The sequence below is a fragment of the Pseudophryne corroboree genome, chromosome 1, assembly GCF_028390025.1.
Source record: "Pseudophryne corroboree isolate aPseCor3 chromosome 1, aPseCor3.hap2, whole genome shotgun sequence".
Taxonomy (NCBI): Eukaryota; Metazoa; Chordata; class Amphibia; order Anura; family Myobatrachidae; genus Pseudophryne; species Pseudophryne corroboree.
Window position 1 is genome coordinate 702418527 of NC_086444.1, and position 17736 is coordinate 702436262.

Consider the following 17736-nt stretch of genomic DNA (forward strand, 5'->3'; position numbering starts at 1 on the left):
CAGTCGGGCACAAGAATCTAACTGAGGTCTGGAGGAGGGTCTTAGTGGGAGGAGCCAGTGCACACCAGTAGTCTAAAAGCTTTCTTTATAGTTGTGCCCAGTCTCCTGCGGAGCCGCTAATCCCCATGGTACTTACGGAGTCCCCAGCATCCACTTAGGACGTTAGAGAAATTGTTTTCCAAGTGAGAAACTTTATATCCACTTGCTGTAAGGGTTCAAAATATGAAGACTGTAATAAATGTAAAACCAGATTCAAGTCCCATGGCGCTGTAGGTGGAATGACTGGAGGCTGTACTCTGAGGACACCTTGTAGAAAAGCGTGTACCGACGGCAATAGAGCCAGTCGTCTTTGAAAATAAATTGACAACGCAGATACCTGCACCTTTAGTGTAGATAAACGCAGTCCTCCATCTAACCCCGTCTGCAAAAATAACAAAAGACGGGATAACTTGAAAGATGATGTTGGAAAACTTCCGAGCTTCACACCAACCTATATAGGCACGCCAAATTCTGTAATAATGAGCTGCCGTAACCGGCTTCCTAGCTCGTAACATGGTTGGTATAACCGATACTGTAATGCCCTCTCTTCTTAAGAGGGTGGTCTCAACAACCACCCCGTCAAACGCAGCCGCGCTAAATAGGGGTAAAAGAACGGACCCTGTTGTAACAGGTCTGGACGTAGTAGGAGCGGCCAAGGATCGTCTGCGAGTAGTCCGCGGAGATTCGAGAACCAAGCTCTCCGAGACCAATGAGGCATCACTAGTATGACTGTGACGGACTCTCTTTTGATCCGTTTTAGCAACTGAGAGAGCAGCGGAAAACGGTGGAAACAGATACACGAGGCTGTACGGCCATGCGATTGTGAGAGTATCCACCACCACTGCCCTTGGATCTCTCGTTCTGGACACATACTGGTGCGTTTGTAATTGTGGCGAGATGCCATCAGGTCCACCTGAGGGTAACCCCACCTGTGGACCAACATGTGAAACACCTCTGGATTTAATGCCCAGTCTCCTGGATGAAAATCCCGACGGCTGAGATCATCCGCCTAGCAGTTGTCCACTCCCGGAATGAACCCAGTCGACAATATCACCTGGTGGTATTCTGGGCAATTGAGGATTCGAGCTACTTCCCGCATTGCAATGCGGCTTCTCGTTCCTCCCTGGTTGTTGATGTATGCGACTGCCGTCGCGTTGTCTGACTGCACTTGGACAGTCGGAGAGCGAAGCATGTAGTGCATTGTAAATTGCACGGAGTTCCAGGACATTTATAGACCGCAATCTGTCGTGATCCGCCTAGAGACCCTGTCGCTGACCATTTTAAACTACAACTCCCCAACTTATGAGACTCTCGCCCAGAGTAGAGACACCCTCGCCCCTGGCGGCAACCTCACCCGGTGAAGAATCTGCCTATGCGAGGGCGACCACTGCTGTTGAAATGGACGCGAGTGAAAACCTCCGAACTGAAGCGCTTCGAAAGCCACCACCATTGTTCCTAATAGGCGAATACACAAATGTACCGATAGTGTGCGTGGCTTGAGCACTAATTATACCAGATGGCGTATAATCTGTACTTTCTGGTGTAGTAGGTAAATTGTTTGATTTACCGTATCTGGAATCATACCTAGGAATTGAAGTCGTTGAGACGGAATTAGATGCGATTTCTTGAAGTTGACACTGCAACCGTGGTGTACGTTAGCAGCGCAAGTAGGAGGAGCATCTGTTGAGACGGAGCTCTTATGAGCAGATCGTCTAAGTATGGAACGATTGTCACTGCCAGGGATCTGAGATGAGCTATCATCACAAACATCACTTTGGTGAATACCCGAGGCGCTGACAAGAGGCCAAACGGTAGAGCCTGAAACTGTTAATGGTTGTGGCGTATTGCAAAACGCAAGAACCTCTGATGAGGTGACCAAACCGGAATGTGTAAGTACGCATCCTGGAGATCAAGCGCAATCATGCAATCTTGTGGCTCCAAATCTGCAAATACTGACCGCAGAAATTCCATCTTCAATCTGTAGTAAGTGACTTACTGATTGAGACTGTGACGGAGTCCTCCGGCTTCGGTACCACAAACAGACGTGAATAATAACACTGACCTTGTTGGTGTACCAGGCCTGGAATTAAAAACTGCTGAATCCAGCAGAGACTGAATGGCAACCTGCCAAAACGCCTTCTTGTCGTCCGACAGAGGCAGTCCTGTCTTGAAAAACTGCAGTGGCGGGAGACAGCTTTCTTTTAACACTAAATAGCGGATACATCCATGAGTGGATGTCTGGAAACCTGGCTAATGTAACGTCTAAAGGCGCGCTCCCACAATTGGAAATCCGAGATGGGCTGGGAGCCCGTCAAGCCACTGGCTTGTTGGTGACTTTAGCGCCCTGGCGTTACAAGGCGTGACTGTTTTTTTTTTTTTTTTTGTACCACATCCTTGAAAAGACTGAAGTCTAAAGGCTTTAAACGCCGGACCAGAGGTTTCACACAGACGAATTCACCAATGGCGGATTCTCCAATTTAGATGTCACTGTGTGGAAACGGGTAAATAGACTTAAATCTTAGTAAGATATCCTAAATAAGAAGCCCATTGAAGATCTGCCGTTTAGTAAATACGACGGATTATATGTTAGAGGCTCCTTAGTCTCTGTAAACTTCAGAGACTGACTCACTGGTCATTATCAATGTATGGTTGTCAAAACCCGCACTATCTAACTGCTGGTCTAATGTGCCCTCGTCACTCGTATTTAGCGCTGTGAGGTTTGACATAGAATTGTCAGACTGCAACATAGCAGAAATGGTTAAATTATAAGACCAGTTAAATTAACACCCTGTTACCCAAAGTGAAGTTGGACCTTTGCAAAGGCTGAGACTCCTCCGTTAGAGCTGGAGGAGTAACTTCCGAGACTCCGATCTTACCGCTCCTGTCGAGCGGCGGCCAATTTGAATTGCCAATGCTTAACATAGGATCTGGGAATGAACCGGCTTCCGGAGTGGAAACCTACAAAGCATACTGAACATGTGGTAGATTTATGTACAGACAGTGTAGTAAAACTTATTTTTAGTCTTTGCTGTAGCCTTACTCCTTATGCAGACAGACAACACAATAGCCAAAGACAGACACTTGCACGACTCAGTAAAATTATTACTTAAGGTGTGTAATATATAAATATATTTATGGCCGAAATGCAGTTCACATGGCCAGCCTATGTGAAACCTGAACCAAAATTCCCACTAACACCCCTGCGCCTCCGGTGGAGTAGAGATGTAGGGCAGGAAAGGTTCTGGAATTACAAACTGGAAGAAACAGGAAGCATGGTTAAAATGGCCCCCATGCCATGCTTACACTGATAATCACAAGACAGATTACAATACATGCTACAGTGTTAATATAGGCTCAATAGTCTATTATAGAGTGATAATCAAAGGCAGGTCACAATACATGCCTCCTGACTGCAGTTTAATATAGGCTCTCTATTAATACCACCTATAGATATGGCAGCCTGTCATACAGGCTATTCTTTCCCTTTACATTTTCCCCCTTGCAGCCGCGCTGTAATCAGCTAGGTCCCCCCCCCCCCCTTCCCCCTGTACTCCCTGTAGCGCTGTGTCTCAGCGGGGAGCGCCGGGAAGCTCATTGCAGAGAAGCGGAGGTCGGCTGGCCGGAGCGGCGCGTAGCGGCTTCCGGCGTCGCTAGCCAAGCTGCGGCGGTTCTCCCCGTCTCAGCGCTGGCACTTGCAATACAGCGCTGACGGAGCGTCTGGGGCGGGCGGAAGGAGCGGCCGGACGGAGCGGCTGGGGCGGCCGGACGGAGCGGCTGGGGCGGCTGGACGGAGCGGCTGGGGCGGGCCGGCTGTATGAGCGGCGGGAGCGGGCGGCATTACAACACGGACCCCACACAGCGGGGCGGCAGCCTGCGCTGACCGCCCCGTTTCCCCAGCATACCTTGTTGTAGGGAGATTCTATGTGTAAGCTCCGAGCTCTTCAGTTCATGGCTGCGACGGGGCTTCTATCTGTAAGCTCCGTCCAGCTCTTGCATCAGTTCATGGCTGCGACGGGGCTTCTATCTGTAAGCTCCGTCCAGCTCTTGCAGTAGGCAGTGGGCTGCCTGTGGCTGTGAGGGTGCTCTTTGTGAGGACCGACACGCCATGCGCTGCTCCGTGCAGCGGCACTATCCCGGACCCATGTTTTTACAGAAACTGGGAAGGGATGTGCTAAGTGAAAAAGTAAAATGTAAAAGTAAAAATGAAAAATTAATAAAATATTCAACTAAGTGTGGGAACTCCACACAAGCCTTGTTAGTGCTGTGAGCACAGAAAAAACACTGAGGTACTCGGGGATATGGAGGGGTGGAGAGTTCTAAATTTAAATATTCAGTGCCTGTTCCTGCGGAAGCCGTCCATATCCCAAGAGTACTCCAGTGACCCCTAGTGGATGAAAAAGAAATATTCTGATACTCTAGAGCAGGCATGTCAAACTCATGGTCATTCAGCTGTTGTGAAACTACAAGTCCCAGCATGCTTTACCAGCTGATCAGTGGAAGGTATACTGGCAAAGCATGCTGGGACTTGTAGTTTCACAACAGCTGGAGGGCCACGAGTTTGACATGCCTGCTCTAGAGTGCCAGTATAGAAAAAAAAGTTTGAGAACCACTGTCCTATACACTTACATAATAAATTTAAACAGGCACACAAACATTCAATGCATGAAATATGGGCATAAATTATCCTCAACAAACCAACCCCAACAGGGGTGGAAGGAGCCAAATGTATAACCTGACTGTAGGGTGTGAGGTATTCAGGGATGCAGGAGCCAGTGCTACTCTCCACTGAGGCAGACAACGTGGTATAATGTCCGCACAGCATATCAATGAGAAAGGAGAGGAGGAGGAATGAGCCCAGTGGCAGGTAGTAAAGGGGCTAATGGGGATAGTCTAACTCTCTCCATCTGGCATCAACCGCAGGGTATATGGCCGCTATATACAATAATGCCCTAGTGGGCGTGGGGAGACAACCAGGCCCCAACTGCCAGTGCCTCCCTCCCTGGTAGTGACAGGCACGATGTGTGGCTCCCCAGCTACGGCTCCTCTGTGTGTGCTGGAATTGATCTTGTTATAAGTGCTACGGTCACGACTGGGGCGTTATAGAGATGCAACGGCCGTAGGGTTGTCGTACAAACACTGACCACCTGCACAGTAGTAAAAAACTAGAAAGAAAAAATAAAACTAAGAGGAGAAAGTGGCAGGAAGCCCCAAAAAATATGCCTTCTCTTGGGCACCAAACAAAAAACTGGCAGCCTGAGGCTGGGGGCGTGGTATAGTGGAGAGGGATCCTGGGTGGCTGGGATCGTTTGGTGCCCGGCTCTGTTCACCACCCATGATTTAAGCCTGCATTTTCCATAGATGAGAGGAGAAAGTATTTTATCTTTGGCAGAGAATGACCATAAGGTTCTTTTAAGAAGATTTAACCACCATGATCAGAACACTTGGAATTCCCACATCATAGCTGGATAGCGCAAGATGTGCATCCCTGTAGGATGGTGGAACAGAGTAAGGAGGAACAAAATCATTGAGAATACATATAAAAGCCTTGGGGAAAGATCTATACCCCATGGGACCAGTGCCCCACCCCCATAGGATGAAAGAGAAACATTTTGTTTTGTATTTTCTATATCCTGTATATTAAAAAGGCAACTCATCACTTCCACTTTCAAATGTCTGAATAAAACAATGAAACCTAGGAGTTACAAATGCAAGCCTATATGACCCAAAGCTCAGAATTAAGCTATCACGCTATATTGAAAACAGTATGTGTGTGCATGTTTGGTCAACAAACTGAAGTGTTATTTCGGCCTGAAACACTCACCATTCTCATCATCCTTAATACCCAAGGCATGTGATGTAAGTGACACAGTGACCTTTATTGTGGGATCTCCTTGGAAGGTAATGATGAAATGAGCTTCATCCATATCATGTGTCACATTCGGTTTCTCTTTTGTCAGCGTCTGAAGGCAGAAAACAATCCTTAGATTAAAAACAATGCAGCTATGCTGTGGAGGGTGGGGGTTTGGTTTGGAGGGGGGAGACATTTTTAGTTATTACCATTAAATTCCTGTCACTGAAGTTATTCGGGACCTTAGACTGTGGACTTACTTCACCCTTAGGGAGACAGGACACTAAAGGTTTAAAAAAAATAAAAAAGGAGAAGGGTATAGAGGCAAACATTCCTGGGTGGTTTGTTTGACTGCCTACAGTTTTTAATGAAGGGGGATTTAATGGTTAGAAACACATATCCCTGTAGGAATGTCCCAAAGTAACTCAACAGGAGGGGGAAAAGGGTGTACGAATGAACAGCAACCTGGAGGAACTTTCTACCTACAATGGTCTCAACAGTAGCAGAAACGTACTTACAGTAGATTAAAAAAAAAAAAAAATATTCTAATATTTTTTAAAGTATGCAAGAACAGTTATTAGTTCTGTTGATACATTAACTAATTTACACAGTTACAGTGAAAGGCTGTTTGGAAACATGGGCATGTAAGCATAGGAAAATGTTGTAGTTTGGATCAATTATATACTGTTCATTATGAAAGTACCTTTTCTTGTTTCAAATGAATGGTTAAAAACGAGATTTATGGTAAGAACTTACCTTTGTTAAATCTCTTTCTGCGAGGTACACTGGGCTCCACAAGGATTGGACAATGGGGTGTAGAGTAGGATCTTGATCCGAGGCACCAACAGGCTCAAAGCTTTGACTATTCCCAGAATTCACAGCGCCGCCTCCTCTATAAACCTGCCTCCCTGCACAGGAGCTCAGTTTTTAGTTAACCAGCCCAATGCAGTAGCAGGCAGAGAGACAACGGTTAGTAGCCACATACACCACACTCTCACGACAAGAGAAGTGTCAGCGGCTAATGCCATACCAACCCAAAGAAGCTAAGTGCGTCTGGGTGGGCGCCTTGTGGAGCCCAGAGTACCTCGCAGAAAGAGATTTAACAAAGGTAAGTTCTTATCATAAATCTCGTTTTCTGCTGCGGGGTACACTGGGCTCCACAAGGATTGGACAATGGGGATGTCCTAAAGCAGTTCATTATGGGAGGGGACGCACTGTAGCGGGCACAAGAACCCGGCGTCCAAAGGAAGCATCCTGGGAAGCGGCAGTATCGAAGGCATAGAACCTTATGAACGTGTTCCCGGAGGACCACGTAGCCGCCTTGCACAATTGTTCAAGGGTCGCACCAGATTGGGCGGCCCAAGAAGGTCCAACAGACCGAGTAGAATGGGCCGTAATGTGAGCAGGAGCTGACAGACCAGCCTCCACATAAGCATGCGCAATCACCTCACATAAGCATGCGCAATCACCATTCTAATCCATCTGGCCAGGGTCTGCTTATGAGCAGGCCAGCCACGTTTGTGAAATCCAAACAAAACAAAGAGAATCAGATTTTCGAATAGAAGCAGTTCTCTTCACGTAGATACGGGGAGCCTGTACCACATCCAAAGACCGCTCTTTGGGATACAAATCAGGAGAGAGACAAAGGCAGGAACCACAACCTCCTGATTAAGGTGGAACGAAGAAACCACCTTAGGTAAATATCCGGGACGAGTCCTAAGAACCGCCCGGTCAAGGTGAAAAATCAGATATGGGGAACTACAAGACAAGGCACCCAAATCCGAAACTCTTCTAGCAGAGGCAATAGCCAGCAAGAACACCACCTTAAGGGAAAGCCACTTAAGGTCAGCTGATCCCAGGGATTCAAACGGAGGCTCCTGCAACGCCTCCAAAACCACCGACAAGTCCCAAGGAGCCACAGGCTAGGGAGGTTGGATACGCAACAAAAACCTGAGTGAAAGTATGAACATCAGGTAAAGTTGCAATTTCTCTGAAACCACACGACAAAGCCAAAATATAAACCTTGAGGGAGGCCAGACGCAGGCCCAAATCTAGGCCTTGCTGCAGAAAAGCCAAAAGTTTGGCTGTACTAAACTTGGAAGCGTCATAGTTATTAGATGTGCACCAAACAAAGTAGGAATGCCAGACCCTATAGTAAATCCGAGCAGAAGCCGGTTTCGGGCCCGCAACATAGTTTTAATGACCTCTTCAGAAAAACCCTTAGCCCTCAAGACGGAAGCTTCAAGAGCCACGCAGTCAAAGACAGCCGGGCTAGGTCCTGGTAGACACAGGGGCCCTGAACGAGGAGGTCTGGGCGTTGTGGATGCAGAAGTGGACGCTCTGACGATAAGACTTGCAGGTCTGAGAACCAGGGCCGTCTGGGACACGCTGGAGCTATGAGAAGCAGAATTCCTTTTTCTTGCTTGAACTTCCGAATTACCCTGGGCAGGAGTGACACAGGAGGGAACACTTACGGCAGCCGAAACCTCCACGGCACCGCCAGCGCATCCACGAATACTGCTTGAGGATCCCTGGTCCTTGCTCCGAAGACGGGAACCTTGTGATTGTGTCGAGATGCCATCAGATCTACATCTGGAAGACCACACTTTTCCACTATGAGTTGAAACACTTCTGGATGGAGGCTCCACTCGCCGGCATGCACGTCCTGACGACTGAGAAAGTCCGCTTCCCAATTCAGGACTCCCAGAATTCATATTGCCAATATGGCCGGTAGATGGCGTTCCGCCCAACGTAGAATCCGTGAGACTTCCTTCATTGCCAAACGGCTTCGAGTGCCGCCTTGATGATTTATGTAAGCCACTGTGGTGGCGTTGTCCAACTGTATTTGAACAGGACGGTTCTGGATTAAATGCTGGGCCAGGTTCAACGCATTGAAGACCGCCCGCAATTCCAGAATGTTGATCGAGAGGAGAGATTCCTCCTTGGTCCACCGACCCTGAAGGGAGTGTTGCTCCAGCACCGCGCCCCAACCTCTTAGACTGGCATCTGTCGTCAACAGGACCCAGTTGTATATCCAGAAGGGACGGCCCCTGCACAACTGTTGGTCCCGGAGCCACCAAAGTAGCGACAGACGGACCTCCGGAGTCAATGAGATCATGTGAGACCTGATACGGTGAGGCAGGCAGGCCGTCCCACTTGGCTAGAATCAGCCTCTGGAGGGGGCGAGAATGGAATTGAGCATACTCCACCATGTCGAATGCTGAGACCATGAGGCCCAGCACCTGCATCGCCGAATGTATCGACACTTGCGGACGAGAAAGGAAGCAACGAATCCTGTCCTGAAGCTTCAGGACTTTCTCCTGAGACAAGAACAACCGCTGGTTGTGAGTGCCCAATAGCGCTCCCAGGTGCACCATGCTCTCTGAGCAGGGACCAGGGAGGATTTCTTCAAGTTGATGAGCCACCCGTGGGCTTATAGAAACTGTACCGTCATATCCAGATGACAGGAGAAGTTCTGGGGAATTTGCCAGGATTAACAAGTCATCCAGGTACGGCAGTATCCTGACCCTTTGACGGCGGAGTACCACCGTCATCACCGCCATTACTTTGTGAAAACTCTGAGCCGTTGTTAAACCAAAAGGTAACGCCCGAAACTGGTAATGAAGGTTGCCAATAGCGAACCTCAGGTATTGCTGATGTGACGCTGCTATAGGAATATGCAGGTAAGCATCCTGTATATCTAGGGAGACCATGTAGTCCCCAGGTTCCAAGGCCAGAACTATAGAGCGAAGGCTTCCATACGGAACTTGGAAACATTCACAAACTTGTTCAATGCTTTGGAGGTTGAGAATGGGCCGGGAGGACCCATTCGGTTTTGGGACTAGAAACAGCGGAGAATAATACCCCCGGCACCTCTGAGCAAAAGGCACCTGTACTACAACTCCTGTATCCAGGAGGGTCTGTACCACCGAATGCAGAGTATTTGCCTTTGTCTGGCAAAATCGATGAGGGGGTCGGCTTTTGAAGGCTATGGCGTAACCTCGAGTGATGACTTCCCGTACCCAGGCATCTGAAGTGGTCTTCAACCATTCCTGGGTATACCCTAGAAGCCGGCCCCCCACCCCAGGATCCCCCAGGGGGAGGCCCGCCCCATCATGCGGCAGGCTCATCGGTCTTGGAAGCTGGCTGACTGGCAGCCCAGACTCTTTTGGGCTTTGGCTTACCAGGTTTGGAAGTGCGGGCCTGCTTGTGGTATGCCTGACCTTTTGCTTTACCTGAAGGATGAAAGGACGTACCTTTAACATTCGACGCAGAAGGAGCGGTATTTGGTAGACAGGCAGTTTTGGCAGTAGCCAAGTCAGCCACCATCTTATTTAAGTCCTCCCCAAACAGAATATCTCCCTTAAAAGGGAGTACCTCCAGGGTTTTTCTAGAGTCCAGATCCACAGACCAGGATCTCAGCCACAATATCCGGCGAGCCAGGACTGACGTAGTAGAGGCCTTGGCTGCAAGGATACCGGCATCCGAAGCCGCCTCTTTAATATAGCGAGAAGCTGTGACAATATATGACAAGCATTGTCTAGCATGGTCAGAGGAGATTTCAGTATTTAACTCCAAGGCCCACGCTTCAATAGCCTCGGCAGCCCATGTAGCTGCAATAGTGGGGGCCTCTGCGCAGCACCCGTGAGGGTGTAAATCGCTTTCAGACAACCCTCCACACGCTTATCCTTAGGCTCTTTTAGAGACGTGACGGTAGTGACAGGCAGAGCTGAGGAAACCACCATCCTGGCCACATGCGAGTCCACTGGAGGAGGCGACACCCAATTCTTAGCTATGGCGCGAGGGAATAGCGAGCCAGCATCATCTTGTGAGGCACAAACTTCGTACCCGGGTTTTCCCAGGGTTCCTGACGTATATCCACTAGGTGGTCAGAGTGAGGTAAAACTTGTTTAACCACCTTCTGACGCTTTAACCTATCTGGTTTCTTAGGAGGGACGTATTCTGTAGAATTAACTTAATAGCCTCCAAAAGATCAGGAACATCCACATGTGAACTACCCACCCCATCAGGCATATCTGAGTCAGAACCTGTGTGGTCAGTACACATGCAGTCTTCATCAGACGAGGTGTCCGTGACAGCAGTGGATTGTGAGGAGACAAGCGCTCGCTTAGAGGACCCCTTGGACTTAGGCGAGCGATGGTCAGACTTTTTAGTAGTCAGGGACTGGTTCAACTTCTGTAACTGAGCAGATAAATCGGCCGGCCGCTGCGGGCTAGCTGCAGGGACCACATACGGTTGTACCAGCATTGGGGGTCCCATAGTGGGTGTTAGTTTATGAACTAGAGTATGCAGAAGCGTGGAAAAAGCGGCCCACGGTGGGTCAGTATGTGCCTCAGTTGCCACAGTCCCACTGGGGGGGGGGGGGGGGGGGGGGGGGGGGGGCAAGGAGCCCCCAGAACCAGAGTCCACAGCTGCTATATTCTCCTCATATGGGTCTGTGGTTTCAGCAACACTGGCAGTGTGTTCAGCCCCAGAACCGTTACCCTCAGAAGCAGACATGATATAACTTGCAGTATGAGGTAACAGTACAATTATCAGCAGTACCATATCTCTAAACCCAAACCCCTACACAGTGTAGTCAGCACTAGCAGAGATAAAGGAGAGATATGGTGACTAAATCCCAGAGAAAAATACGTAATACAGTACATCTTTGTGAAAATCCTATATTAGATAAAACCTGACACACCAAGCCCCCTCAGGTTAAAAAATATAGGGATAGCAGGATGAGTGAAAGACACGAAATGGACACCACTCAGCTATCAAATGCACACACAGATAGTCACAGTTTGTACAATGCAGAGGTTATTACTAGTGATGTGCACCGGACATTTTTCGGGTTTTGTGTTTTGGTTTTGGATTCGGTTCCGCGGCTGTGTTTTGGTTTTGGATTCGGTTCCGCGGCTGTGTTTTGGTTTTGGATTCGGTTCCGCGGCTGTGTTTTGGTTTTGGATTCGGTTCCGCGGCCGTGTTTTGGCAAAACCTCACCGAAATTTTTTTGTCGGATTCGGGTGTGTTTTTCAAAAAACCCTAAAAAACAGCTTAAATCATAGAATTTGGGGGTCATTTTGATCCCATAGTATTACTAACCTCAATAACCATAATTTCAACTCATTTCCAGTCTACTCTGAACACCTCACAATATTATTTTTAGTCCTAAAATATGCACCGAGGTCGCTGTGTGACTAAGCTAAGCGACACAAGTGGCCGACACAAATACCTGGCCCATCTAGGAGTGGCACTGCAGTGTCAGACAGGATGGCACTTCAAAAAATAGTGTCCAAACAGCACATGATGCAAAGAAAAAATAAGATTTTACTTACCGATAAATCTATTTCTCGTAGTCCGTAGTGGATGCTGGGACTCCGTAAGGACCATGGGGAATAGCGGCTCCGCAGGAGACAGGGCACAAGAATAAAAGCTTTAGGATCAGGTGGTGTGCACTGGCTCCTCCCCCCATGACCCTCCTCCAAGCCTCAGTTAGGATACTGTGCCCGGACGAGCGTACATAATAAGGAAGGATATTGAATCCCGGGTAAGACTCATACCAGCCACACCAATCACACCGTACAACTTGTGATCTGAACCCAGTTAACAGTATGATAACAACGAAGGAGCCTCTGAAAAGATGGCTCACAACAACAATAACCCGATTTAGTTAACAATAACTATCTACAAGTATTGCAGACAATCCGCACTTGGGATGGGCGCCCAGCATCCACTACGGACTACGAGAAATAGATTTATCGGTAAGTAAAATCTTATTTTCTCTGACGTCCTAGTGGATGCTGGGACTCCGTAAGGACCATGGGGATTATACCAAAGCTCCCAAACGGGCGGGAGAGTGCGGATGACTCTGCAGCACCGAATGAGAGAACTCCAGGTCCTCCTCAGCCAGGGTATCAAATTTGTAGAATTTAGCAAACGTGTTTGCCCCTGACCAAGTAGCTGCTCGGCAAAGTTGTAAAGCCGAGACCCCTCGGGCAGCCGCCCAAGATGAGCCCACTTTCCTTGTGGAATGGGCTTTTACAGATTTTGGCTGTGGCAGGCCTGCCACAGAATGTGCAAGCTGAATTGTACTACAAATCCAACGAGCAATAGTCTGCTTAGAAGCAGGAGCACCCAGCTTGTTGGGTGCATACAGGATAAACAGCGAGTCAGACTTTCTGACTCCAGCCGTCCTGGAAACATATTTTCAGGGCCCTGACAACATCAAGTAACTTGGAGTCCTCCAAGTCCCTAGTAGCCGCAGGCACCACAATAGGTTGGTTCATGTGAAAAGCAGAAACCACCTTAGGGAGAAATTGAGGACGAGTCCTCAATTCTGCCCTGTCAGAATGAAAAATTAAGTAAGGGCTTTTATATGATAAAGCCGCCAATTCTGACACACGCCTGGCTGAAGCCAGGGCTAACCGCATCGTCACCTTCCATGTGAGATATTTTAAGTCCACCGTGGTGAGTGGTTCAAACCAATGTGACTTAAGGAACCTCAAAACAACATTGAGATCCCAAGGTGCCACTGGAGGCACAAAAGGAGGTTGTATATGCAGTACCCCTTTTACAAATGTCTGAACTTCAGGTACTGAAGCCAGTTCTTTCTGGAAGAAAATCGACAGGGCCGAAATTTGAACCTTAATGGACCCTAATTTTAGGCCCATAGACAGTCCTGTTTGCAGGAAATGGAGGAAACGACCCAGTTGAAATTCCTCTGTAGGGACCTTCTTGGCCTCACACCACGCAACATATTTTCGCCAAATGCGGTGATAATGTTTTGCGGTTACATCCTTTCTGGCTTTGACCAGGGTAGGGATGACTTCATCTGGAATGCCTTTTTCCTTCAGGATCCGGCGTTCAACCGCCATGCCGTCAAACACAGCCGCGGTAAGTCTTGGAACAGACAAGGCCCCTGCTGGAGCAGGTCCTGTCTTAGAGGTAGAGGCCACGGGTCTTCCGTGAGCATCTCTTGAAGTTCCGGGTACCAAGTCCTTCTTGGCCAATCCGGAACCACGAGTATCGTTCTTACTCCTCTCCTTCTTATGATTCTCAGTACTTTTGGTATGAGAGGCAGAGGAGGGAACACATACACTGACTGGTACACCCACGGTGTCACCAGAGCGTCCACCGCTATTGCCTGAGGGTCCCTTGACCTGGCGCAATATCTGTCTAGTTTTTTGTTTAGACGTGACGCCATCATGTCCACCTTTGGTTTTTCCCAACGGTTTACAATCAGGTGGAAGACTTCTGGGTGAAGTCCCCACTCTCCCGGGTGAAGGTCGTGTCTGCTGAGGAAGTCTGCTTCCCAGTTGTCCACTCCCGGAATGAACACTGCTGACAGAGCTATCACATGATTTTCCGCCCAGCGAAGAATCCTTGCAGCTTCTGCCATTGCCCTCCTGCTTCTCGTGCCGCCCTGTCTGTTTACGTGGGCGACTGACGTGATGTTGTCCGATTGGATCAATACCGCCTGACCCTGAAGCAGGGGTTTCGCTGGACTTAGGGCATTGTAAATGGCCCGTAGTTCCAGAATGTTTATATGAAGAGATGTTTCCATGCTTGACCACAAGCCCTGGAAGTTTTTTCCCTGTGTGACTGCTCCCCAGCCTCTCAGGCTTGCATCCGTGGTCACCAGGATCCAATCCTGAATGCCGAATCTGCGGCCCTCTAGAAGATGAGCACTCTGCAACCACCACAGGAGGGACACCCTTGTCTTTGGTGACAGGGTTATCCGCTGCTGCATCTGAAGATGCGAACCGGACCATTTGTCCAGTAGATCCCACTGAAACGTTCTTGCATGGAATCTTCCGAATGGAATTGCTTCGTAAGAAGCCACCATTTTTCCCAGAACCCTCGTGCACTGATGCACTGACACCTGGCCTGGTTTTAGGAGGTTCCTGACTAGCTCGGATAACTCCTTGGCCTTCTCCTCCGGGAGAAAAACCTTCTTCTGGACTGTGTCCAGAATCATTCCTAGGAACAGAAGACGTGTCGTTGGAATCAGCTGCGATTTTGGAATATTTAGGATCCACCCGTGCTGACGTAACACTATCTGAGATAGTGCTACTCCGACTTCTAACTGTTCCCTGGACCTTGCCCTTATCAGGAGATCGTCCAAGTAAGGGATAATTAATACGCCTTTTCTTCGAAGAAGAATCATCATTTCTGCCATTACCTTGGTAAAGACCCGAGGTGCCGTGGACAACCCAAACGGCAGCGTCTGAAACTGATGACAGTCTTGTACTACAAACCTGAGATACCCTTGGTGAGAAGGGTAGATTGGGACGTGGAGATAAGCATCTTTGATGTCCAGAGACACCATATAGTCCCCTTCTTCCAGGTTCGCTATCACCGCTCTGAGTGATTCCATCTTGAATTTGAACCTTTTTATGTAAGTGTTCAAGGATTTCAGATTTAAAATTGGTCTCACCGAGCCGTCCGGCTTCGGTACCACAAACAGCGTGGAATAATACCCCTTTCCTTGTTGTAGGAGGGGTACCTTGATTATCACCTGCTGGGAATACAGCTTGTGAATGGCTTCCAGAACTGCCTCCCTGTCGGAGGGAGACTTTGGCAGAGCAGACTTCAGGAACCGGCGAGGGGGAAACGCCTCGAATTCCAGTTTGTACCCCTGCGATACTACCTGTAGAATCCAGGGATCCACTTGCGAGTGAGCCCACTGCGCGTTGAAATTCTTGAGACGGGCCCCCACCAAGTCTGAGTCTGCTTGTAAAGCCCCAGCGTCATGCTGAAGACTTGGCAGAAGCAGGGGAAGGCTTCTGATCCTGGGAAGCGGCTGCATGGTGCAGTCTTTTTCCCCTTCCTCTGCCCCGGGGCAGAAAGGAATGGCCTTTTGCTCGCTTGTATTTATGGGAACGAAAGGACTGAGTTTGAAAAGACGGTGTCTTTTTCTGTTGATGTGAAGTGACCTGGGGTAAGAAGGTGGACTTTCCAGCCGTTGCCGTGGCCACCAGGTCCGAAAGACCAGCCCCAAATAACTCCTCCCCTTTATACGGCAATACTTCCATATGTCGTTTGGAATCCGCATCCCCTGACCACTGACGCGTCCATAACGTTCTTCTGGCAGAGATGGACATAGCACTTACTCTTGATGCCAGGGTGCAAATATCCCTCTGTGCATCACGCATATATAGTAATGCATCCTTCAAATGCTCTATAGTTAACAATATATTGTCCCTATCCAGGGTATCAATATTTTCAGTCAGGGAATCCGACCACGCGACTCCAGCACTGCACATCCAGGCTGAAGCGATTGCTGGTCGCAGTATAACACCAGTATGTGTGTATATACTTTTTAGGATATTTTCCAGCCTTCTATCAGCTGGTTCTTTGAGGGTGGCCGTATCAGGAGACGGTAACGCTACATGTTTAGATAAACGTGTGAGCGCCTTATCTACCCTAGGGGGTGTTTCCCAACGTGTCCTAACCTCTGATAGGAAAGGATATAGTGCCAATAATTTATTAGAAATTAGCAGTTTTTTGTCGGGAGAAACCCACGCTTTATCACATACCTCATTCAATTCATCTGACTCAGGAAAAACTATTGGTAGTTTTTTCACCCCCCACATAATACCCTTCTTAGTGGTATTTGTAGTGTCAGAAATGTGCAATGCTTCCTATATTGCCGTGATCATGTAACGTGTGGCCCTACTGGACATTACGTTCGACTCATCACCGTCGACACTAGACTCAGTATCTGTGTCTGGGTCTGTGTCGACCCACTGAGGTAACGGGCGTTTTAGGGCCCCTGACGGTGTCTGAGACGCCTAGACAGGCACTAATTGATTTGCCGGCTGTCTCATGTCAACAGTTTTTTGCAAAGTGTTGACATTATCACTTAATTGTTTGAACACGATCATCCAGTCAGGTGTCGACTCCCTAGGGGGTGACATCACTAACGCAGGCAATTGCTCCGCCTCCACATCATTTTCCTCCTCATACATGTCGACACACACGTACCGACACACAGCACACACACCGGGAATGCTCTGATAGAGGACAGGACCCCACGAGCCCTTTGGAGAGACAGAGGGAGAGTCTGCCAGCACACACCCAGCGCTATATATATATACAGGGATAACCTTATATAAGTGTTATTCCCTTATAGCTGCTGTTTATATTGTCATTTGCTGCCAATAGTGCCCCCCCTTCTCTTTTTTACCCTGATTCTGAAGCAGGACTGCAGGGGAGAGTCAGGGAGCCGTCCTTCCAGCGGAACTGTGAGGGAAAATGGCGCTTGTGTGCTGAGGAGATAGGCTCCGCCCCTTCACGACGTCCTTATCTCCCGCTCTTTTGTGTAAAAATGGCAGGGGTTAAAATACATACATATAGCCCAGGAGCTATATGTGATGTATTCTTTTGCCACCTAAGGTATTATCATTTATATTGCGTCTCAGGGCGCTCCCCCCCAAGCGCCCTGCACCCTCAGTGACCGGAGTGTGAAGTGTGCTGAGAGCAATGGCGCACAGCTGCGGTGCTGTGCGCTACCTTAGTCTGAAGACAGGATTGTCTTCTGCCGCCGATTTCACCGGACCTCTTCGTCTCTTCTGGCTCTGTAAGGGGGACGGCGGCGCGGCTCCGGTGACCCATCCAGGCTGTACCTGTGATCGTCCCTCTGGAGCTAATGTCCAGTAGCCTAAGAAGCCCAATCCACTCTGCACGCAGGTGAGTTCGCTTCTTCTCCCCTTAGTCCCACGATGCAGTGAGCCTGTTGCCAGCAGGACTCACTGAAAATAAAAAACCTAAATTAAACTTTTATTCTAAGCAGCTCAGGAGAGCCACCTAGCCTGCACCCTTCTCGTTCGGGCACAAAAATC

The 17736-nt window shown here is 48.8% G+C and overlaps 1 protein-coding gene across 4 annotated transcripts in view; it reads right to left on the reverse strand.

The window, feature by feature from the left end:
- Positions 1-17736, reverse strand: part of ZFR2 (zinc finger RNA binding protein 2) — a 463201-nt gene that overhangs the window by 142282 nt on the left and 303183 nt on the right. For all 4 annotated transcript variants that reach the window (XM_063914849.1, XM_063914848.1, XM_063914847.1 and 1 more), the window contains one exon: positions 5861-5999. In XM_063914849.1, the coding sequence (XP_063770919.1) occupies positions 5861-5999 (139 nt within the window). The remainder of the gene's footprint in view (positions 1-5860; positions 6000-17736) is intronic.